Genomic DNA, 26,294 nt, shown 5'->3' with positions numbered 1-26,294 from the left:
ACGAGAGCATATCGACCAACTAATCGACCAGTCGACCAGGAGACTACAGCCCTAGTCGAAACCCTGCAGTGAGGAGGCAGAGATTATTCAAAACTTTCCAAACTGTCAATCATGCAGAAGTCTTATGGGACCCGAAGCTGAAACTGAGGGGGCTATTTGGTGGACATTTTAAAATCAGAAGCATTACTGCAAAGAGCAATCAGCTAAGTCATCTTCTGTCTGACTCAAATCTGGACTTTCTCTGTCTGACTGAAACATGGTTGAAACAAACAACTCCAGCGAGTGTGTTCATGGTGCCCGGATACCAATGTTTTAGAAGAGACAGACCTGATGGAAGAGGAGGAGGGGTGCTTATTTATGTGAGAGAAAACATCAAATGTGAGCATGTGGTTTACAATGTGGGTTACACTTTAGAATATGTTGGGATAAAAATAACAAATGTCAAAGTTTTAACATCATAGGTGTCTATAGGCCTCCCTCTGCAGATGACACTTTCTATGATCAACTCACAGAAGTCTTGAAAGAGTGCAATCTCGACAAAGAATTATTACTTCTGGGTGATTTTAATGTGAACTGACAGGATAAATCTAAGAGGAAAAAACTAAAAACGATCACAGAGAAATTCCCACTAGAACTAGTAAAAGGCCCAAATAGGATTGCAAAATGCTCCAGTACACAAATTGATCTGATATTTACTGACAAACCAGAAAGAATAACTAAAAATTATAATTTAATCACTGGCTTATCAAATCATAACCTAACCTTATGTGCGAGAAATCTGACTAAAAATAGATTTAGGACTACAGCAGCTAAGACAATAATCCTTCAATGCATACCCAGAGCTAAGCAAGAAGAATTTGTCAGTGAAATTAACAGCTTGAACTGGGATGATATACTGTCCTCTGAGGATCTGGACTATGGCTGTGATGCTCACAGAATCAACTCTGTGAGGGAGAGATTAAATGTGAAGATACAGATAAAATCTATAAATAAAAACAATGAAGGCAATTACAAGAAGAGACACTGACATACTGATTTATAAAGGGTTAAGGAACAAGTTATCCAAGAGCTAAGAGAAGCTAAATCTCGTTTTTATGTCAATATACTGAATGAGACAAAAGGCAACCGTAAACTGATCTGGAAAAACATTGATAATCTCACATGGAGGGACCCATACTTTTTAGGAGATTTTAAACTCAAAGTACAGGGAAAGTTAATTGAAGATCATCTTACCGTTGCTTCTGTCTTTAATATTTTTTTCTTGAGTCTGTATATGAGTTAGGAAAAAGAAAAATACAAAAAGGAAACTGGATATTGTTCCTATAGATGCTACAGGCCAAGCCAGTAGAGACTAATGATTAACAAGTAAACGAAATCATCAGCTCCTTAAAAAGCTCCAAAAGTAGAAAGGCTTTCCAATTTGACACCATGTTTGTTAAATCACATAAATTTATTTTAACTCCCCTCATTACTCATTCAAGTAACTTGTCTTTTAAACACAACTCCTTTCCTGATGACTGGAAAGACAGTAACTATAGACCAATAAGTATACTGCAAGTACTCTCAAAGTTTGCTGACAAAGTTGTCATTGAACAACTGACAACATTTCTTAATACAAGCAATTTTGGTCTACATTGTATGCAATTTGGCTCTTGGCCACAGCCGCTCTCTCTCTGTCTTTTTCTCTTGTCTTTTTAAAGTGAGTCGGGAAGCCGACAGAAAAGTCTAACTTAACTTTTAGCGTTATCAAATGAGGAGAAACGTCCTCCTCTCATCCTAGTAACGTCTTTGTCCTCCCTCATAGTTTACAGCTCTGATCAGTCTGATCTCCGTCATGCCCCTGAATCCAGAACACTTGCATGCTATGTAAAAGCACACACGGAGGCTGCTTTATGCTGGCAGGGGAAGACTGAGGAGACAGACCATCTATTTAGTCATTGTATTAAAATGTGCTATATCGGGATAGGTATCATTATCAGTATATGAAATGACCTATATCGGGATATGATATTTTGGTCATATCTCCCAGCCCTAGTGCACAATGGGTGTTGCACAAGGGTCAGTGTTAGGTCCCCTATTATTTATCCTAAATAAATAACAATAAAAATAACAAATAAAGGGGAGCAGAGACGCAGCAGAAAAGAAAAAACACTGAACCAATGGTGAAAAGACAAAATAAGAGTCTGTAAGATGTTTGGCTTGGAATGTCCCCAAAACTCCTCTGTAATTCTAGTTATGAAGACTTTGCATTAAGACATACTAGTGCAGTGCCCATTCAAAATGTGCCTGTACGGAACGGGCTGTTTGCTTATTATTTCTCGAGAACCGCATATGTATGTATCAACAAACATATCAATTAAAATGATAATAAATTAATAAATTGAATGGTTTGAATCCAGACAGAAACTTCATCAGGGAGAAGTGTCTGTCCACCTTTCACTGGTTGATTCTGCTACCAATCAAACAGGTCTGCACTCCTATTGGCTAGTTTTACTGCTTCTGCCTCTGTTTTTTTTGTTGTCCTATGTATGTTCGTTCTTCTCTCTTGGGCAGTTTAACTGGGTGAGGTATATCAAACAGCCCCCGCTGCACTCAGACACAGAACAGAGCAGCTCGCTGTTTGCTTGTTTATTCAAAGTTTATTAAATGAAAACATGTAAATCCCAAAGAGAAAAATAAAAAACAAAAGCATGGTGCATTAAAGTGCATTTGGAGAGAAAGTACATGTTATTTATTCAAATCTCATTAATATTAAATGTGCCACATGTCCAAATTGCACCAAATTCAACACTGCACGTCTTTGGGTCCTCAGCGATGGACAGTTCTCAAAATATGAGAGACACACACATACAGACAGACAGATAGACAGAGATTCCTTGCTTTTTAGTTAGATGAACTGCAGTGCCTGCTCAAAATGTGTCTGAGACATCCCGCCAAGTTTTGTTCACAGTTCAACACTAAAACTTCAGTCTCTTAAACTTTTTCAAGTCCTTTACACTGTGGCTGTAATCCCACATCTGACCACAATGTGGATTGCAATGGCAGAGTGGTGCTGTCCGTATTTCCAGTCGTTGAGTCCACGGGCAGAAGAAGAAGCAAATCTATGTTGTTTATGAGGTATTTTTATATATTTCTTGAGAACCACTCATCCAAAGAACTTAACACTCAACACCGCAGGTCACTAGCAATACATCCGCCAGGTATGAAGTAGATCGGATGAGCAGTTTTCAAGATATGCGAAGGACAAACATACATACAGGCAGACATATTCCTTGCTTTATATAGAGATGAATTTAGTTTTACATCAATTTGTGGTCATATGTTTTAATTCATCCTTATTGTTCATGTTTAATTAATTGTATTCACTGTTTAAATGTCTTATTACATTGCAACTACTTAAAAGGATAAATGAACTGAATGGATGTCTGGATGCAATTTCAATTAAACTGGATGATATTAATACGTATTTTGATTTTTTTTTTTTGTCCTCATGCATGTTGAGTTTTATCAATAAAACACTGTTCCACTTTACCAACAGAAGTGTCAGAAGTGTCCCACTCAACATGAAAGTTATACTTCAACAAAAGAGGGTGTCATTTGGAGTTTATGTAGCTATACTGCAGGCATGCAGTCAAGAACCTATTTAAATGAAATAAACATCACTTCAGTTGGACTCAACACATTAATATTGGCTGTGTCCATAATCACTCCCTTATTCACCCATTCACTACTCCCTTGTGACACTAAAAAGTTAACACAATAGTGAGCAGCAAATCAAGATTTCAGACATTCACTAATCATTGTCATTTTGTGTCATCACCATCTGCTGTTGAGTCATGTGACGGTAATTTACACATCTAGAAAATGTGGAGCATTGCATTGTGGGATTGTTAGCAGTAAGTAGTGTACATGCTATGGACACTACTTTTTTATATACACACTGGGCATTTGGACAAATAAAACGGCATAGGATAAATGTAGTGCACTATTTTAAGTCCAGGTTCAAAATTATTCACTGGCATTTGAATCCTCCTGATGTGGCTGTTTTTTGGCTTGTGCCTATGCCCATGTGTTGTCTATTTGTGCATATGAGCTGTGTGCCTTGTTGTTTATGTCTGTGTTTCTTGTATTTATGATTTTAAACTGCCTGCTCTGGTCTGTACAGCACTTTGGTCAATGTGGATTGTTTTTAAATGTGCTTTATAAATAAATTTGAGTTGACTTGAATTTCACTATTTAGTAAATAGAAAGTGATTTTGGACACAGCCATTCTAAAGAATGGTTTTCCAAAAACTGTCCAACTTTACCTGAACTCACTCTATTGAATTTATTCTTTCATTATGTATGCCATCTTAAATCAATGAAGTGAAATAAAATCAGTCAGATTATTGGCTAGGATGAGTTTCTTTCTGAGTTTCATTCTTTAAATTATCCATTTTTTAAATTAGTTTCATACACTGTATGTTAAGGGAGGTAAAGGCTGATTTTGACAGTTAATTGTGTATTTGAAGTAATAATAATAACAACAACAACATTTATCATATATATACTGTATATATGTATATAGCACTTATATTGATATTGGAATATTTATCAATTGAAGCATGAGCTCTGACTCATTCAATGATTTCAGGGCTAAGCCCCTGATTTCCACTCATCCTTGAACCACCCCTGCATCACGACAACATTGTCAGTACTTTCCACAGCACATATGACATTTACAAAAACTATTCATATGAGAGTTTTCTGATCTGCATCCTTTGTGGTTAAGGCTTTCCAATGGCAAAACCTCAGGGGTACAACATATAACTCTCTGAAACACTGAAAGTCAGGCCTACTTAATACAGTGTGGTGGTGTGTGGAGGGGTGAAAGTGGGCAGGGTATGAACTTCTATTGAACTACGTCTGTCACTTTTTGTGCACATAACTGAGTACAACACCATCAGTGTCTTTGAGGAGAGATTGTCTAAAAGTGTGCCCTGTCATTCCAATTTGTATGAATCATCTCTGCAGGCTTTTCTTTCTGCCTTCAAGTTTGGCCATTCAGGACTCTTTGGCCTTTAGAAAAGGTCAAATGACACTTCATAGTACCTTTCCATTTCACATATTCTCTTTGTCAAAAAGTGTACAAACTAAACTCAACTCTAAAACTGACATTTTCTATAATTAATGCCTTTTTTCACAATGGTGTAAAAACAATTTGTCTCCGTTTTGTACTATAGTACATAATAGTCTGGTCAAAGGTGTGCAGTACCATTGGTTCTTCTTACAAACTGCCAGATATTTGTCAGAGATTGTAGAGGTGATTGATATGGGAGGGGAAGCAGACTTTAAAGAATATATGTTAAAGGTGTGCTCCTTTCATCTGGAAAGATTGATATCTTTGGTGTTTATCATAACAATGCCAGATGAGATGAGACTGGATTATGGTGAGAGCAGAGTGGTTCACTTTTCAAAGAAGTGCTGGGAATGTTTACAGTGGTTCATGGTGGCAAGAAAGCACTAAGGCTGCTGTCATCGCAAGCCTAACACAGCTTCAGCTAACTAATGAATGAAGACACAGGGACTTGCCCGAGCCTCACTCTGATGTACAGTATCACAACCCAAATGTTAGTGGGGATATCACTGTCAAATTCCAAAGCTTTTCTCTGAATCAGTTTTTCTTTGCCACTTTAATGTTTTCTCATTCATCAACTCTGTCTCTCATACACACTGTCCCCATTCTGGGGAAATGTGTACACAAGAGTGTGAGAGTGCTGTTGAGTTATGGCTGCATGTTTCTATCAACATGATTGCACAAATGCAATTTTGTCCATTTCTGTCCTTTCATTTGTGTTCATGTTTGCAGTTGTGTCTTACTGCCTAATTATTGGAAGGTCTTGAGGTATGTTTCTGTGGGCTGCACATAAGTGATTTGGGAGTGCATGTTGGCTTCTCTGCAAGCCTCTGCAACTTACTGTTACCCATAGGACACTTCTCTGCAAACATCCAGACACATTTTTATCGTTCTAGAATTATACCCCATCTGATCAGTCAGTGACCCAGCATTAAGTCTGTATGTGAAAAGTAGGACTCAGTATTGTTTGATTTTTCTTTCATTACCAGTGCCAATACTATACCTGATACAAAAAGCAATACTTTTGAGATACCTTTTTTGAGGCATATAAACCTGTTTTCCAACTTTCCAAATCTTTCATGTTGTTTAAACACAAGCAGCAGTACAAGAACTAAAATTGGCAACATTTTGATTGAAATCAGACATGACTGCAAATCTAACCAAACATTTAATGCCAGATTTCAGCACCTGATAGTTTTTTATATTCAGTTGAATAATCAGAAACTCACAAACTATTGAGGCCATCCATTATTTTCAGCTCACATATTTTGTCTTTTCTTTGGAATTCTACAAGCCTTTCACAAACATTTAGGAAAAGTCTTTGCTTTGCTATGTTTTTGGACATTTACCACATTTTCAATATTTTGGTTTGGTAAAATAGTAGGGGTGTGCCCAAATACAAATACGTTATTCAGCAAAGCACAAATAGTGGGTTTTTTATGAATATTTGTTTCATACAAATATTTTGAAAATTACTTGTTTTCAGAAAGAAAGAAAAAAACGTCAAATACCAGCACGCAGGTCAGTTGCATCATTATCTCAGTCTCTCTCCTCTGCTCTGCTGTTACGTCTATCAGCAGGTCTCAACGAAGGGAGTCACATCCATCTACTACATGACGCATATTTCCTAACTCCCTGAGTTGGGGGTGTTCCCCAGAGCTGAGCTATTGACACACACAAAGTGCTTACAAGGGACTCTCCATAACCTGTTGTCCCCCTTCTCCTCTCCACAAAGTTAGGTTGTAGGCAATAAATGAAAAGTACAAAGCAAACGCCTTTGAAGTTCCCTACATGTTACACAGTGTGCTGTGTCTGTGTTATGGGTGTATAAATAGGTAGACGTCTGTCTGCAATGAGGCAATGAGTAAAGTTTTATTTCAGTAGTCAGCGCAGTCGTCTATGATCTGAGAAACTCCAGTTCGAGATCCAGTATGGGGATCTCCTTTGTAAGATAGTTTATTCATGAACACTTAATGTAACACTTTAATTTTCTAAAATTAAAAGCATGATAAAAACAAAAACAGGATTTTTAAGCCTCTTTCCACTTTATTCATATAGAAATGTAAATATAAATTTTGATGCCTCAACAAATACAGATACAAATACAAATACTGGGCCCTCTGCACATCCCTATAAAATAGGGTCTCTATGGTCATGCGCTCTATGACAGCTGTCATATTAGAAATACTCTGAGCGACCAATTAATGATGACCACCTACAGAATCAAATGCAATCTGACACAAAAGTCTTGCAGTAAAACTCATAGTGGTTATTTTGAGGGTATGTTGAACTGCATAACTCTAGTTTCTAGTGTATTTACGTATTCCATCCCCATTTAAATATAAGGGGAGCAGAAGAAACACCTGCCAGTGTAGTGTGATCTAAGAAAAGTTCACCACGATGACCTCAAAACATTTAAAGGACCAGCGTGTAAGATTCAGTGGCATCTAGCAGTGAGGTTGCAAACTGCAACCAAATGAATACACCTCCCCTCACCCTCCCCTTCCAAACATGTAGGGAGAACCTACAGTGGCCACGAAACTCCAGAACTGGAAGCCTACTGAGGGGCAGCTGTTTCAGAGTTGTGTTAAGTTACAACTTATGTAAACCCAACATTTCCTGCTTTCCTGCTTCATGTTAAAAGCTTTAAAATGACTAAATAATGGGAGATGTTTATTGTGAAGAATTTACAGGAAATGAAACATGTTCCTCACCAAATTAACATAGCTTCCTAAGAGGTGCTAAAAACCAGTCGATACAACAATATATGGAGACATTTGGAGCTCTTTGTTCAGCAGATCAGTTAAAAATAATGCAGGGAGGAATAGTGCAAGCAGAAATAGCCACAGTGATGATGATGTTCAATGAAGAGCTGCAGACAACCAGCACACCTCCAACAGGCAAACTACCTTTTTTACAATTTTACTTTGCCCTGCTGTGTAATGGAAAAACACTCACAGCATGCCGGCTCAACTCAAGTCATGGCTCAGTGTGACTACCCCCAAAACAATGGAAAAATGCCATAATGTTAGCAGAGCAGAGCAGTGAACTCGCACACTATGCATGGAGCAGATGACCATATTAAGAAATCCATCACGAGCTGACATCAGCTCAGGCTGAAAGTAGAAAAAAAACATTGGAAACTGAGTGTTTAGAGCAGTCTGAAGCTGGTGCTTTTTGCTCATAGGGATTATTTCTAGATACATTCATCTCATTATTTGACACTTTGGCCTCTTTTAATATGAACATCTGACATTGTGTCATTATATATATATGACTGAAAATAAGGAAAAGTACAATAGCTCTCCTTTAAAGTTGAAATAAGGTTTGCACTGCAGCCCAATCATAATGCAAACAAAAAGTGAAAGCATTAAAAGTTATTGGCTTCATTCAAATAACATAAAATGATGCAGTGAAATGCAAAAACTGTCATTTTTCTAATTAGGGACCGAGCCCAAAAGGCAGAGGACTACTGTAAAATAGTAGTCCTCGCCTCACTCCCTCAGTGCTGTGAAACATTCCGCAGTACACACATTATAAAATCGCAGGAGGAGCAAGAAAAGACTATAAAACTCACATTCTAATATCTCAAGAACAATAAAAGATAGAAAAAACATGTAAATTCAAGATTTGTAGGTCAAAGTCTTGTGACTCATTTAAAGTTCAAATGAAGTCTGTATCTAAAACTATGTGGAAGCAGTAAAAGTTCAAACAGGTGTGGGTTCGCTCAACTTTCCATTCAAATATATGAGTATTTTTCTGTCAAGTTGCAGTTACTTATTGTCTCTACACACCTGACAGTACACATTTCAATCAAACTTTGACCAGGTCATGTTGGTGAAAAGTCTTTACTTTTCTAAAAATAGACTTGATGAAAATTAGGAAATTAATTTGTTTTACACACAAACTCATCAAGAGTTTTCAATTTACTAATTGAAATTCAAGTGAATGGGCCCAAAACTTGCAACATTTTGATGACACAGGTGTGAGCAAGACAGACATGCCTCACCCTGCAGAAAATTCTCATCCTGTCAATCAAACTTTCAAAACAAAAGCGCACCACACTTGTAAGAAATATCCCTCATTTTTAAAAAGCAAAATGATCTGATCCTGACGGGCCAGAGTACAAGGTCCCGACCAATGCTGCTTGAAGCTTTAATTTAAACTATTCTTACTGATCAACAAGTCCATGGTTCTAAAAAGCAATGTTGATTCTGGGCTGGAGATGGAAAATGAACAGTTATCTCCATGTTAAAGTCCAATGTTTTGGATAAAACGGTCTGCACTGAAACCTGCTGATCTGGACTGCACAATATTTTATTCCTCGTGGTATACTGTGACATTTTTGCTCACCATTTTGAGCATTTTTTAAATCTTTTTATTCATTTCTTCCTCTTACACATTTGATGTGGATGGTCCAAATTAAAGATGAAAAATCAAACATATTGAAAATAATCTTAGTGAGAACAATGGGCAGCAACTTGATCAAAATGATTAGAACTCCTACTGCATACATGTCCACTCCTTCAGCTACATATTTATGTCATGTAAGTCAATTGATGTCTCCAAAAATTACATTAGCAAATGTGAGTGTGTCATTCAGGCGCTGACACTCACCTTCTGCGCTGCCTTGGAGGGGCCCTTGTTCTTACTTCCTTTGGGGCGGCCCCTCGGTCGCTTGGGGACAGGCTCTCCACTGGGCTCCTGAAGGGGGGGGGGGCATGACATGGGTGTTGAGGACAGGAAACAAAGCTTTGAACCCCCCCCCCCCCACACACACACACACACACACACCTCATCACACTACACCCACCCTCTTACCACACACAAACACAGTGCCACCGCTCTCTGAACAGACTGGGTCCCTTTCAACTCCATGCTCATTTTCTGGTGGTCTCCAATTTGGTCATTGCTTCATGGGTCAAGACCAAAAGAGGGACCAAGGTTTGTGTGTGTGTGTGTGTGTGTGTGTGTGTGTGTGTGTGTGTGTGTGTGTATGGCGATCTTGTACCCATGTATGAGCACACACAATAAAAAGAATGAATGAGAGAGACTCATTGATTTACTATTTAATCTCATTCTGCACTTTTAAATTTCATACTGCTCTTCCCAGAAATTGCTGTCCAACCTATCTCTGATATACAGTAATCTAAATGCAGCCTGGTCGCAACATAATGTTTCAAGAAATCATATTTTATTAATGTTACCTCTAAATAAAAAACAACTGTAGACTATTTCTGATAGAAAACTTCTTCATTTCAGCCAGAGTCCGGTTTCTGTAGCTTACAGTAACATGACAACCTGTGGTGTCAGTGAATGTGATAATGGTGTGAAATTTTGGTGGGAATGTGACTCACCAATTAATCACATAAACACCTTCAAGACTCTTGTCATGGCGTCTCCGACTCAACTCACGGCAGATCTTCAGAATTACATTCATCGCCACACTTTTTACTCATGTTGTCAATAAAATCCACCAGAGTCGAGACTGGAAACAGGCGCATTCCTCATCATTTTGCATACGGAAGTAGCCTATAAACAGTAGTAAATTGCGCTCCGTTACAAAGAGAAACTTGTAGACTTTACACGATTTTAAGCTCCACAGATGCATAAGGGAAGAAGTTAAAGTGGATTACACACCATGCCTCAGGTTAAACAAGGACCGATGACTGACAAAAACCGAATCCAACGCATTTTAAGACCAAGAATAGGCTTTCTGTGCAGTTTTATAAAGTAGGCAGAATCAGAGCAGCTGGCTTAAGATCTGTACTCATTGCAAAAGTTTTACCTCAATCCTCAGACCGAATTGTGTATATTCAACAAAAGCACACATTTCAGCTTTCACATAATGTGCAGCTACAGTCTGGATCTGATTCCTACTAGCAGCTACGGTAGGCTATGTCTGCCTGTCCGCAGAGCGCCCTCGGTGAACAGCAGCGAACACAAACTCAGACTGACTTTCTGGGGCTTCCTCGGTCTCCCCGGCCTCCTCTTCTGGGGCTCCGTGGCTCCCGCGGGCTCCTGGGAGCCAGAGCTCTCCCCGGCCTCTTCACCGCGTCCGCTCATGGTTCCCGGTGCTGCAGCTCCTCCGTTCTCCCGGTGAAAAGAAAACAGTTCAAAAAGGAAGAAAAAAGAAACAGATGGAGCCGATCAGGATAGCTTGAATAGCACGTTCACAGGTATGTTGTCCACTTATAGGTCTCACACAGGCAGGGGGACTGATCAGATTTAACCAGTGAGCAGCTGGACAGTTTGGCTCAATTAGCATTGAAAGACAGAACACCGGGAGCGGCGGAGTCCGAGACGCCGAGCTGCTCAGACTCAAACTCGGCTACAACACACCGCGGTACCGGGCAGGACCATGCAGCAGCGAGGCGTGACAGCACGGCACGGATAGTCGGAGAAGTGTGGGCATAATAACTGCATCCGCAGCCCACTCCAAAAACCAGGCTCCGCTCAATGAGGATGAGGTTTTACAAAAAGGAGAAAAAAAAGAAAGAAATCACCTCTCCCGTGGCGTGGGTGGATAACACGGGCGGGGGAGGTGGGTCTGGACTGGGGCCAGAAAAAACAGAGGAGACGAATCCTGGCTGCGGGCCAGACATGGCAGACTGCGTTTAAGAACAAAATTCACATTTTAACGCGTTTTAAATGGAATCTGCTACTATCGGTTGAACAGCCATTCAGAGTTTACCTCTATTAAATACAATGTTGCCTTGCTTAATGCTGGGGTGGATATTGGCTCAACACTGGAATGAGACAAGCAGTTGCTTGTAGCTGCAGCTACTAATCGTCACTGATTTTTTAGTCATTTTTCAGCCTTTTGACTTGCATAGTTTAATAAAATGAAGGCCTTATACATATTACGCAGCCTGCTTGTAGGTGTAACGACAAATAACTTTGTTTTTTTTTTTTTTGGATTATAACTTGATACAAAGTTGGACATAAAGAAAAGTTCAAATTTGGATAAAATAATAACATATGTAGTGATATTGCACATGAAAATAAATTCCTTTTGATATGAAATATATATATGATTTGCATATGAAACTAAAAGTCACAAGTAGTGACTTTCATCTTAAAATTTGAAACGACTTTTACACCTGTGAAAATTTTCACTCCCCAGATAAAAAGTTTCACGTGACGCTGAATTTTTCATATGTCATTGCCCTTTTATACAGTTGTGCCTGTTTTTTTCACACTTTATCCACAAACCTTACAATCATTCAGAACACATAGACGACTGGATGAAAAATGTACAGTTAGTAATCTGTGGATATAGTAAGAAAGGTGTCTCTCTGTTTAGAACAACGGTTAAATGGAAACATGAGGATTTGAAAGTAAAACCTGAGCCATTAATTGTTTCAGCCACATGAATGTAGCTACCCAGCAAACATGTAACATTCCTGTAATATTCCCCTCAGGTTCCTGTCTGTTAATATTTTTGTAACGCTCACAAAATTTTTTGCTGAGTACGCATGTCCTCATCATACTGTGCATAAAGTAAGCTATGAGAAGAGTTATTTTCCATACGGAAGTCTTCACCTTGCATTCTTCAAACCAACTAAATCTAGTGGAGATTCTAAAGTTTCGAAAGATACCAAATATGTCAGGCTGGATTTTAAGAAATGTGTATAAAATTATGCACAGTATATGTAGAATATTTCAACTTGATGAAATGGTGCAGCCTTAAAAAGTATGTGGCTGTGAAGCACTCTGCTGTGGAGGTGGAGTGAGATCAATTACACAAGAACAACAGACACAAAGAACAAGTGCCCTATGTGGAGGACCTTTCCCACGATCCTGCAGCCTGCTCTCTACGCTCTTACTGCAGTATCGTCAAAATGCACATTGTTGTACAAAACATCAGTTTCATAACTGCATCATTTCCTTCTACAGAGACAACCCATTTACTGAGAGAGTGTGTGTGTAATTCGTAGCTGGTATTCATTCATAAAAAACAACAGCCTTCAGACCCCCAAAGAAGGGGTTTCTGTCCTAATCCCTCCCCTACAGACAGAGTGGCGTCAGCATCAAACCAATACAATCAATGGCTGCACAGATGCATTACCTACAGGGTGGTTTCATGCGCATCTGCTGGGCACACAGCTCTGTTTGAGACAGCTGAAGCATAATTAAAAGAGTAAATAAATGTGTTATTGCACTGCAATGGAAAGCTTTGTGTGTGTGTCTGGCAGAGTGAATATTATTTTCAGCATGGAATCACAGACGACAGTGGTTGTACTGCTTAAACCAGTGACCTTTCACCTTCATTGGCTGAAGTGTTGTTCTGGGCCAAATACATATATCACAATTAGTATTACAATTAATAACACTTTTATTGTCGTTGCTCCAGCTGTTGTTACCAATATTGTTATAATTATATGTAGGGATGCACGATATTGGATTTTTCGCCGGTATCCGATATGCCGATATTTCCAACTCATTGTGGCCGATTGCCTATGCCAATACCAATATATGCACATATTTTTTTCCAGCTGGCTGAGGAGACTATTATGCATGTAAGCATAGATTGTACTAAGTATGGTAAAGAAATACAATATATGAAGGAAGAACCTAGGAAGACTGGAGTTCAGGAGCTCAGCATTAAAACTTTAATGAACTTGCCAAGTGGGTGGAGCAGTAGAGTTTTCTTTGAGTTTATTAGACAGACAGGATTAATGTGTAGGATTTAATCCCTGGTCCACACTGGAGCAGAAGGTGGCAGTAATAACCTGAATAACAAACCGGGGCTTGGTGCTCCGGTTGGATCCACATGGAGGCTAGCTGGGAGGCCAGATGACTGTGCTTCACTCTGGTCATGCTGCGGCTAAAGCTCTGCTAGCCTCTCAGCTAACGTTAGCCCCGGCTCTCCGTGTGGATCCAACAGGAGCACCGAGCCCCGGTTTGTTATTCAGGTTAAGGTAGGAAGAAGCAGCGGGTCTGACAGGCAGCTGAGTGAAGTGGGGCCTGCATAGGAAGCACCGGGACCGTCGGGGTGACACAGTCCATTGGGGGAAGCACAGCCAGGTGGCGGAGGGGAAGGCAACATATCGGCCTTTCATAATCGGCAGAATTTGCCGATACTGATATTTCATTTTAGAGCTTTTATCGGCCAATACTGATGATGTGCCAATAATATTGTGTATCCCTAATTATATGTACAATTATCATCATATAAAGTATCCCATATTAGTATTTATTAGCAATATACTGAATAGAGTTTATATACTTTAACAAGAAGAAACCTCAAGCTGAACCGGGCTCTAGGTGGCTGGTGGCCATCTGCCTTGACCAGTTGGGTTGAGAGATAAAGAGGGAGGGGGAGAGGAGGAGAGACACACAGAGAAGCACAACAACAATAATAACAATGACAACAATAATAATAATAATAATAAAATATAATTAATAATAATAATAGTAGGCATGGGCATCATGCAGGACCATGGCAGCATGGGGTCCGCAACCACAACCCACAGAAGCTCGCAATCCATAACTATGGGGTCTACAACCATGATCCATAGGAACCTGTGAGACGAGAAAGCACAAAAACTTCAAGTTAGTAACATGTATTAATGGTACATGAATGCATACAGATGGAGAGGGAGAGAGGGGAGAGGAGCTCCCACTGTACTTTTGGAGACTCTAGGAACCACAAGTAAGGCTGCATTCTGGGAGCACAGTGTTCTAGTGGAATGATAGGGTACTATGAGTTCTCTAAGATATGATGGTGCCTGACCATTAAGGGCTTTGTAGGTGAGGAGAAGGATTTTAAATTCCATTCTGGATTGTACAGGAAGCCAATGCAGTGAGGCTAAAATGGGAGAAATATGATCTCTTTTCCTAGTCTTGTCAGTACGCATGCAGCTGTATTCTGGACCAGCTGGAGAGTCTTTAGAGACTTGTTAGGACAGCCTGATAATAAGGAATTGCAATAATCCAGCCAACAGGAACAAATGCATGGGCTAGTTTTTTTGCACCGGCCATAGATGTCACTAATGAGAAGGAATTTCTGATTCTGATAGAATCTTTAAGAGGTCAATAGTAACTTTGACCAGTGCTGTCTCTGTGTTATGCGCTCTAAATCCTGACTGAAAATCCTGACTGAAAGTCACACAACTGATTCGCGACTGCTTTCTCAAGTATAGGTTTAATTACAGCTGCTTTAAAGGACTGTGGTACATAACCTGTTACTAACGACAGATTGATCATATCTAGTAAAGAAGTGCCAACTAAGGGTAAGATTTCCTTAAGCAGCCTAGTTGGGATGGGGTCTAAGGCTGTATACAGACTAAATCAGGCGGTGCGGCGTTCAGCCACAGGGTTGAGCGGAGGTGTGTGGGGTTGTGGGTGTGTTTATTTGTGCTCCAGAACGTAACCGCTGTGAAACAATCAGAATCTAACGTTTTATTGATCTGGTTCACCAGCATTCTCGCTACCAGCGCTCCCACTCTTCATTCACTCTCTAGCTCGCTCGACCACTGCTGCTCTCTCTCTCTCACACTCTCTCTCTCTCGCTGGTGCTCTAAACTCTCTCTTTTTCCCTCGTCTTTTTAAATATGAGTCAGGAAGCAGACTACAAAGTCTAACTTTACTTATCAAATGAAGAGCAATGTCCTCCCCTCTCTTAGTAATGTCTTTGTACTCCCTCACGGCAGAGTTTTACAACTCTGATCAGTCTGATCTCTAGCTGTGATTGGCCACCGCAGCCTTCAGCCACAGTGACGTTGGGTTGTTTCTCCAAAAGTTGACTCTGGCTCAATTTTCCGGCCACAGTTGGCCAAAATGGCTGCAGCCAAAATGCACTACCCCCATTCAAATGAATGGGAGGAATGATGTTTTCGCTGCACTGCCTGATTTGGTCTGAACACGGCCTAAGAGACAGGTTGATGGTTTAGATGAGGAGATCATTAGTTCAAGAAGGTCAATAAGAGAAAAACAGTCTAAATATATCAGCTTTTCCAGCTGTTTCTAAAGTTGTTTGAGGGCAGGAGGTGATTTCATTTGTCTCTAATAGTTAGAATTTTATCATTAAAGAAGCTCATGAACTCATCACTACTGAGAAATATAGGAATACATGGATCGATAGAGTTCTTCCAGTTTGGTGGAACACCATATCCTTTCAAATTTCCACGATGTTTGCTTTAATTTGTGGGTTTGGGAATTATACCATAGGGCTAACCTCATCTGTTTTTAAAGGGAAGATGTAGTCGAGTGTCACTCAGATTAATGAGCTTGCAGCACTATCAACAAGATGATCAATTTGGGAATGACTAAAGTTAGCATAATAGTCCTCTGTAGTATTGAGACATGGCATTGAAATCAGCACTGATGGAATTGCTTCCTTAAATTTAGCTGCAGCACTATCAGATAAACATATAGTGAAGACAATTTTATCTAATAGCATGTAGTCCAGCAATAGGAATTCAAAACTTATCAAGTAATGATTTGATAAAATAGTATTTTGTGGAAAAACTATGAAATGTTCAATTTTGATGCCAGAACAAGGTCGAGGGTGTGGTTAAGACAGTGAGTGGGTTTATTTACACTCAGCAAAATGCAGTGCTAAAGCTATCATTACTGAGGTCCACATGAATATTAAAGTCACCTATTATAATTACTTTTATGTGTGCTAAGGACTAGGTTTGATGAAAACTCTGAGAATTCAGATACAAAATCAGAGTACAGGCCAGGAGGACAGTATACTATAACAAATAGAACTGGCTGTGAAGTTTTCCAGGTTGGGTGTGAGAGACTAAGAACAGGCTTTTGAATGAATTATAATCAAGTTTAGGTCTAGGGTTGAATATTAGGCTTGAGTTGACAATGGCTTCAACTCCACCTCCTCAGCCGTGTCTCTAGGAATGTGAGTATTCATATGAATGGGGGGAGTGGATTCATTTAGGCTAACATATTCTTCAAGATTCAAGAAGTTTATTATCATGTGCACAGTAAACACGGGCTGTTACACCATACAATGAAATTCTTACTTTGCCAGTCCACCCTTCATGAAAGAAAAAGAGAGTTAAATTAAACTAAAATTTTAAATTTTAAAAATTAAAATCACAAGTTTATAAGTTACATATAAGTTCAAGTATTGCACAGCACAATAAATAGTACACAATGTGTAAAGCATAGTATTGCACAGCATAGTGTTGTGCAAAAAAAGCAGTGATCCTGATTTGACCGAGCAACAGGTCATAAAGCATACTACATTATTGCAAATATTGCAAATGGCAGAAATTGTCATAAAGTGCACTATGCATTGTTGCAAATATTGCAAATAATAGTGTGGGTACTGGTCATAAGATGCACTGTACATTATTGCAAATAACAGTGTGTTGAAAATGCAGATGACAGTGAAGTGACAGCAGCATTCAATGTTCAATGTTCAGTCAGAGTGATACGAGGAGAGCAGTGTGTAAGGGAGTTATTCACAAGCCGGTTGCCAGTCTTTTTGTTCTTTATTTCACACTCCTGTAGCGTCTGCCTGATGGCAGAGGTGTGAAGAGGTTATGTTGGGGGTGTGTACTGTCCTTAATGATGTTGTGTGCCCTCCCGATGACCCTGGTGTTGTAAATGTCCTGAAGTGAGGGGAAAGCTGCTCCTGAGATGTACTGTGCTGTTTTGATCATACGCAATCGAGCCTTCCTGTCCTGGGCAGTGCAGTTTCCATACCAGACTGCAATGGAACTAGTGAGGACACTCTCAACTGTACACCCGTAGAAGTTGCTGAGAATTTTGGTTGGCATGCCAAATTTCCTCAATCTTCTTAGAAAGTACAGTTGCTGGTGGGATTTCTTGATGATTTGTCATGTGTTGTGAGACCTGGTGAGATCCTTGTTGATGTGGGTGGCAAGGAATTTAAAGGTTTTCACCCTCACTACCTCTGTCTCCCCTATGTATAGTGTGCAGCTCCCTCTTCCTCCTGTGATCGATGATCATCTCCTTGGTCTTGTCTGCATTTAAGAAGAGATTGTTGACATGACACCAGGCCACCAGGTCTGCCACGTCTCTTCTGTACGCCGTCTCCACCCCACCAGTGATCAGTCCAATGACTGTAGTGTCATCTGCAAATTTGATGATGCTGGTGTTGTTCTGGGAGGCCACTCAGTCATACGTGAAGAGTGTATACAGCATTGGCCTTAGCATACAGCCCTGGGGGTTCCCTGTGCTTACAGTTTTTGTGCCTGATGTGTGATTGCCTACTCTGACTGACTGGGGTCTGTCTGTTAGAAAGTTCAGCACCCAGTTGCAAAGAGAGGGTGTCAATCCGAGGGTGAGGAGCTTTTCGGAGAGTTTGTGTGGGATGACCGTGTTGAATGCTGAGCTGTAGTCGATAAATAGCATTCTAACATATGCGTCCTTGCCCTCTAAGTGTGTTAGGACTGTGTGGATGGCAGTGTTGACTGTGTTGTCAGTGGACCAGTTCTGACGATACACAAACTGCAGAGGGTCCAAGGTGTCCGGGATGGTCTTCTTGATGTGGGTCATGACTATCCTCTCAAAACACTTCATCACAATTGGGGTGAGTGCAACAGGACAATAGTCAGTGGTGTTGAGGGTCTTGAAGCGAGCGTAGTACTCGTTCAGCTCATCTGGTAGTGTGGCTTGGCTGGTTGCAGCTCCCCTGCTCCTCTGCTGGTAATCTGTGATGTGTTGCAAGCCTTGCCACATGTATCAGGAATCTGCGGTGGTGTAATATCCCTCCAGCTTCAATCTATACTGTCTTTTGGCCTCTCTGATAGATCTATGCAGGTCATATCTGGCCCTTTTGTGGTCTTCAGCGTTGCCTGAGACAAATGCAGTGGAGCGAGCACATAACATGGTCCGAACACAGTTAATCCAGGGTTTTTGGTTTGGATATGTCTTGTAGCATTTTGTGGGAACAATGGTCTCAATGTATGTGCTAATGTCAGTTACCCCAGAAGCATATTCCTCTAAATCAACAGTAGAATCTTCCCTCATAGCAGTAGTTTTAAACACCTCCCAGTCTGTACTCCCAGAGCAGTCCTGAAGCACCAGTTCAGTGTCTTCGTTCCACACTTTAACAGTTTTACTTACTGAGGGAGCTTGCTTGAGGAGTAGGCTGGATAGAGGAACACTGAGATGTGGTCGGACTGTCCGAAGTGCAGCCGGGGCAGAAAGCTCACGTGCTGATGGTACTTTTGGAGCACACTCCAAAGGTTGCAGTGGTTGAAATCACTCCAGATGTGCAGTCTCCTGTTTGCTGATCTTGTTGTGCAGCAGCCTCAGCGCGGTCGCAGAGTCCGCTCGTGGCGGGATGTAAACAGTCGGTATAAACGCTGCACTGAACTCCCTTGGTAGGTAAAAGGGTCTGCACTTCATCATCAATAGTTCTATGTCAGCCGAACAGTGTTTTCCAACAACTTGTACGTCTGCGCACCACCTGTTGTTCACATTGACACAGACACTGCCGCCTCTGATCTTCCCCGAGGCTAATTTGTGGTCACTGCAGTACACAGAATGTATTTGAACTTGGATGGCAGAGTCTCGTGTGCTGTCTGAGAGCCAGGTTTCCATCAGAGTGAGAGCACAGCATTCTCAGCAGCTATACATGTCATCACTGGTCAGATTAGGCAGGGGCCCAGAGAAAACTACAGGGTCTGACATTGTCTTTGCATATGTACACACCAACTCAACATTAATTTTAGTGACCTCCAAATGGTGTAATTGGGAGTCATTCCTGTCGACATGAATAGCAGTTGTACCATATTTACGTTTATCCATGGCCAGCAGTTTTAAATTTGATTCTATGTCACCCACTCTGGCCCCAGGAATACATCTGACGATGGCCGCTAGTCTCACTAACTTCACGTTTCTCCCTATGGAGCTGCCAATAATCGGAGTTGGTTTCTCAGTGGGTGTGTTACTGAGTTGGAACCCGTTAGAAATGTTGAACTGGTTGGTGGTGAATCGTGGGCTTCTGCTTAGGGCTATGCCTCCTTCAGACAGTCACCCAGCCACCCTGGCTTCCTGGCTGCTCGGGAACTACTAGGGGAGTAGGAGCTAAACTAGATCAGCCCACATTGGCTACAGTAGCTAATGATTGGTTTTCCATGGTGCAGTGCCATGCTTCCAATTGACTGAGGCTCACCTCCAACACTGCAAATAAACTACATTTATTACATGTACCATTATCACTAAAAGAGGCAGAGGAATAGCAAAACATATGACACATCGAGCAAGAGAGAGCAGGAGAACGAGAGGGAGAAGTGAGACGAGAGAAGCCATTGCTTACTGCTAAGCTAAAGTAACTAACAATTGTGGAATTAGTGAGGAAAGTCACTAAAAGAAGGGAGAGCTAAGAGTCCTTTAGTAGAACTAGTGTAAGTTTAAATGTACACCAGGTAATGAAGGATATAGCAAAATTAACTGAGTTGAGAGCAGCAAAAATGCTATCAGTAAACACAGTCAGCAACCGGAACTGAGACAATATGCTTACTACAGCATGTTGTAGCACATTGTATCAAGAGTCATATAACAACCTAAATGGACAGTGGTGTTCTACGTGGCCACAAGTGAAATATTCTACATTTCATACTATGTGTTTTGAATCAATTTTTTTCCCACACTCTATGACCGTATCACATGTGTTCTGCAGTATATCAGCTTATTACAGGTTCGAATTTTTCATCGATGCTTAGTTATGTCCTTGCAAAGTAAAATTTTCAATCCAAAGACACCAAGTTTTTTATGGCAGCACCATTCCATCAAATTATAATATACTGGATGTGTTGAGCATCATTTTATACACATTTCCCCAAAATTCAGATTGATATTACAAATTTTAGGCCTCCAAGACCACTCAAAATACATTTCTGTGTTTGAACAGTGCTTGGCAGCACAGCATGAATTTATATCGTAGATGCCAGAGTTAAAGGGGTACATATCCAACTTGATTAAAATACACACACACATCATTTAGTCTTATATGACTTTTAGGCTCGCTGTTTGTGTTAATGGTTTAATGGTGGATGTTTCTTCAAAATGGGCAGACTGAATACTGAAGACTGAGTCTGATAACATGCTGCATTTTTTCTACTGTCAACAAATCTAATATCCAGCAGCAGATCCAAACCAACGATTAATTGATGACTGTGTGCTGAAAAGTATCATTTGTATATCCAAAGCCTAATATGTCCTATCTTCTCTCCATAGAGCTCCATTGTTGTTAATATCAGTGAGACACGCTGTTGCACTGGGTGACATGTGTCCTGCTGCCAGAAATACTCACTAGAACACCAAACGTGGGTTAATCCATTGTCAAAAATAGTCCCCAAAAATGCACTATATACTCCTGTTTAAGTAACTCTTTTGCACTGTCTTGCGCTTGAAAAATGTATGTTCATGATTAAGGGCAAATACATTTAAGAAGATGTGGAGATCTTTTATTTAGTTTTTAAAGGGGGGAAAATCTGTAGAAGCATTTTAATATCTGCAAATGTCATGATTTATGCACATTTTTCTAATGATTTTCTTATATTTTTATATTTTCTTTTCATTGCTATGTATCTCTTTCACTCTATTTTATCTATCCCTGTCACAATGGAGTGTAGTTGGATGGTGCTTTGGTGAAAGTGAAAGTTCCTATGTGCACCTTATTTGTTTATTTGTTTGGTCATGTATTTGTTGAGTTTTGATGAAAAGCCAGTAAATTCACTTGTTAACAAAAATATTGGCCTTGGAGCTGAGAGCTACACACTTGGTATGGAGAGAAGGACTAGCACATTATTGGTTTGGGTCTGTTAAATGGAGTTGTTGACTATAAGAAAATAATGTCAGACTTACCCTTTCATTTTAGAATAATAGGTGCCAATGCAGCTTTGCTAAGATGAACAGTTTTAACTATTTCCCCTCCAGACATGTTCCTCCTAGGCTCTGTCAAAGCAGCAGCACATATGTGATGCATTTATGGTGCACAGTGCTGAGAGGCCATCTGCCAAACACTTCAGACTGTTTAAGGATTTCTTTTTCTATCTACTCTCAGATTACATTATTTTCCAACAGATTTGCAGGCCATTGCACTACAGTGGTGTCCTTAAGCCAATTAAATAGAGGAGACGCAGTTTCTTTCTCCTCGTGCTATAACTCTTTCCAGGACATTTAGCTCCTGCAGCTGGCTCACAACTCAGTTCTTGTGTGAGGTTACTGTAGTGAGCAGAGCTGTCTCTTTGCTCATCCCCACTGCCACAGAAGAAATGAACAAATCAAATATAGAAGCTAGGAGATAAAAATAAGCAGTGTGTGGGGGGGGGGGGTTGGGGTTAGGCATGTGGCGGTTATGGTTAAGGTTAGGATAAGTCTCCAGGAAATGAATGTAAGTCAATGTAATGTTCTCTTAAGTGATGGAAACATGACACGTGTGTGTGTGTGTATGTATGTGTGTGTGTGTGTGTGTGTGTGTGTGTGTGTGTGTGTCTAAGGTTTTATATTACAGTGACTCCTACTACTACTATACTCAACAGACCTGTTGAGCTGTGCATGATGTAGTTGAGACTATACTTCTGACCTCCTCTGAGGAACTTTCCTTCACCTCAGATCCAGAATTGAAAGGGTACTGAAAGACTACTTAACAGTAATAAATAAACTCCTAAGTTATGGATGGTGCTGTTGCTGTTGCATAAGTGCCAGAGTTGATGGACCTGATTAGAAAAAATAAAAGGGAACATATTGTCATTATGATTTTTAGAAGGCATGGCACATCTCATCAATATCATTAGGATGCATTAACTCACATCTAGGATCAGGCCTGGAGGGGGGACTGGTTCTTTTTGTGTTGTGGTGGAGCTGCTGGTGGTACAGGTAGGTAGTGTTGTGTCTTCTTCATGGGCAGGTGGTGGAGTTGCTGTTGCTAAAGTGCTGGGGATGGTGGAAGTTGATGGACCTGATAAGGAAAAATAAAAGGGAACAACATATTGTCATGATGAATTTTAGAGGACATGACATATGCCATCAGTACCATTAGGATGTACTGAAGTCACATTCATCAGTATCAGGACCTGGAGGGTCAAACTTTACTAAACCAACTATTTATTTTGCTTACATTAGATTTTAATTAGTCTCATACAATGTCAAGGTAATTCGCCAGCAAGTTAAATTTCAGCTTGCTAGATAGCATTAGTCAAGTTCTTGCATTTTTAAAGATGTTTAATTTCACAACAAAATTTACAAATGCCAACTCCCAAAACACTAGCAAGGCTACATGTTACTGTTACATGACATTGTGGAAGTTGCAGGAAAGGAGAGACAAACAACTTCTTTTTTGACTTCACAAAGGTGTGGGTCATTTATTTTTCACACAGCTAACACTGCTAGCCGAAAAAAACGCTGAACATAAACCACAGAAAAAAGTCAAACTCAACAGCCCCCATTACCATAGTTACTCACTGCTTATGAGGGACATGTCCAACTGTCACTATGTCACTGTGAGGGGAAAACAGCACAGAAACAGCACATAGCAAAACTGTTTGTTTTGCACCACCAATTATGGTGAATTATGTTATGTCATCTCACAGGAAAACCTGGGTCCCGGGCCGAGCCTTCGCGGTCCTTCACAGTCTTGATGGCATCCTTCCCTGTCTATTGATGCTTATGCTTGTTGTTGTTGTTGTGATTGTTGCTCTCCTGTCCCCCCTCCCCCTTTCCCTCTCTCTATCTCTCTCTCAACCCAACCGGTCAAAGCAGATGGCCGCCCACCAAGAGCCGGGGTCTGCTTGAGGTTTCTACCCGTTAAAGGGGAGTTTTTCCTTACCGCTGTCGCCAAGTGCTTGCTCACGGGGGAATCATTGGGTCTCTGTAAATTAAAGAGTATGGTCTTGACCTGCTCTATGTGAAAAGTGCCTTGAGATGACTTCTGTTGTGATATGGCGCTATATAAATAAAAATTGATTGATTGATTGATTGATGTTTTCTGTCCGTTACATACGTCCCCTCAGAATTCACCATAACAGAAAAAGAAGTCAACGTGAAGGGGGGTGGATGGCCCAGCCGCTATGGCTCCACAGCACAGGAGCAGGGGCTGGAGCTCCCGCAGGAAGAGCCTTGGGGGCCCTGCTGTGGTGTGGGAGTAGTGTAGGGGCTGAAGGGCACCTCCGCCATGGGGGCTGGGCCAGTCCAAGAGGGCAATCCATGTCCAGGTGAGCCGGTTTGAGGCAGTCCACCAAAACGTGCTCCGGCTTACCACCGATGTCCATCACAAAGAGCTTGTCCCCAGTCTCCAAGATGCGGAATAGGCTGTCATTGGGAGGTTGCAGGGGCCCACGATGGGCATCATGGTGGATGCAGGCTTGTGGGGATTTGAGACTGAGGGAGGCTATGTTGTGAAATGGAAAACCCTCATGTTGTGCAAAAACCCTGGCGTTATCCAGGAGTGTGGTCCCTTGGAGGGTCACACACCAGGAAGCCGTGGTGTTGGGATTGAAATCCCCCAGGACTTGCAGCGATTGACCATAAATCAGTTCAGCGGATTAGGACTGGTGGTCCTCCTTGGTCCTCCTTGAGATGGTGTCTTGGATGAACAGCAGCCTCCTGGCTCAGCCAATGCTCATGGCTCTGCTGAGTGCCAGCCCTGGTGTTTCCCATCGAAACAAACTTGCACGGGGCACAGCACTGCTTGGCTTTGGGAACGAACTTTGCATGGTAAAAATGTAGGCCAACGATGCTTTGCTGCCATGGGGGAGCTGCTGCTGCAGTGGCAATGTCTCCAGCCAGTGATGAGAAAGCCTGGGCTGGAAACAGTGCAGCCGTGCCATGTTGTTGTCATGCTAGGAAGAAATTTATCAGCTTCCTCGGCCAAAGCCCAGCAGTCAGTGATGCTGGTGTTGGCCAGAGTAGCCTGTACCTGAGATGGCAGCTATCACAGAAACAGTTGGAGGAAGACGAAGTTCAGTTTGTGATGTCCCATGTTCCAGCATCCTGTCCTTAAATTCAGACGGCTTGCTTTTGCCGAGCCCTTGCAGATAGAAGAGCTGGCCAGCCCACTCAGCATCAGACAGTTCAAAGGAACAGGCCTTGAGTGATTCATTATTTGTCCTCTGCCGGAGGGTGTTTGAGGAAGCTCGCCACTCTGGTTGCTGTTGAACTCCTGAGGGCCGACACTACGTAATAATATTTTGTGTCAACTGTGGTGATCTCCCAAAGTATGAATTGCACTTCCATCTGGGCGAACCAGGCCGAGGCAAACAATTCCCAGAACTCAGGAAGCTTGATTGAGACAGCATTAGTTGCTATGTTCGTGAAGAGATGTCTCAGGAGACATCCAGCAGACAAACGTCAGGGTCACCAGTGTGGAAGTTGCAGAAAAGGAGAGACAAACAACTACACAAAAGTGTGTGTCATTTCTATATATATATAAATTTGAATTTAACTTTGTTGGTAAAATGACACATTCTGAACCACTCCACGGCTAAAATGAGCACTTCTTCTTCCTATGTATATGTTTTTGAAAGCAAATTATTTATTAGCATATAAAATTGCCCCCCACCCCTCAGATTTCATCGAGTGGGGGACGATGATATAGTATGATGTGGTTTGTTGTGAGATTCCATGTTGGTTTTCCTCCTGTCCTTCCCAACTTTTTGAGTCACCAGCCGCCACTGACATGAATAAAATTTTGAATAGCAGTTAGTTGCTTGGATTTTAGGTACAGCTTGTTATGGGTTCATGTTGGCTTAAAAAACTATTGGTTTAAGGACTGCATAATTTATTATTACTCTAAATAAATATGAGTATAAGGTACTTTATGTTAAACACTTATGTTAAAACGCAGTAAGATGCATACAGGATCTGATGTTAAGCCAAGAGTTGTATCAGCATTGGGCTTTAATTTGATTCACATTTAATGTGAGAAGATTTATGAGTTAAGTGAGATAAGGCACTGATGCTTAATTGTTTCCTGCAATGTTTACAAGTGCATGTATATTGTTATATATTTTCTTTTCTGTTTGTTTTTCTAAATTCAGGTTTTTCACCTAATGCCTAATGACAAACTAAATTGCTGAGCCTGCAAAAATAAAAGGAGGAAAAAGGAACAGCTGTTTGGTCATTGAGTGGAACCCAGTTAAGACCTCCAGGTAAATGCATCAGTCCCTTTCAAGTGGTAAAGCCGCACAGAGTCTTAGAACATGACTTGATAGTATGTGTAGGATTAAATGTT

General features: G+C 40.9%; 1 protein-coding gene across 2 annotated transcripts in view; it reads right to left on the bottom strand.

Annotated features, from left to right (window-relative positions):
- The window catches only part of hmga2 (high mobility group AT-hook 2), a 110,028-nt gene extending 97,843 nt beyond the window's left edge, over positions 1-12,185 (bottom strand). Inside the window, exons 1-3 of one of the 2 annotated variants that reach the window (XM_067581844.1) lie at positions 11,075-12,185; positions 9,734-9,820; positions 7,157-8,232 (exon numbers count right to left, since the gene is read on the bottom strand). In XM_067581844.1, the coding sequence (XP_067437945.1) occupies positions 8,086-8,232; positions 9,734-9,820; positions 11,075-11,182 (342 nt within the window). In that variant the 5' untranslated portion in view covers positions 11,183-12,185 and the 3' untranslated portion in view covers positions 7,157-8,085. Of the gene's footprint in view, positions 1-7,156; positions 8,233-9,733; positions 9,821-11,074 lie in introns of those variants that run through there. The other variant, XM_067581845.1, reaches the window with a different exon arrangement.
- Between the last annotated feature and the right edge of the window lie 14,109 nt (positions 12,186-26,294).

This window comes from Thunnus thynnus, chromosome 23 (assembly GCF_963924715.1).
Source record: "Thunnus thynnus chromosome 23, fThuThy2.1, whole genome shotgun sequence".
In the NCBI taxonomy this organism is placed as follows: Eukaryota; Metazoa; Chordata; class Actinopteri; order Scombriformes; family Scombridae; genus Thunnus; species Thunnus thynnus.
The sequence above is the reverse complement of the archived record's forward strand: the minus strand, read 5'-3'. Positions and strand labels throughout refer to the sequence as shown.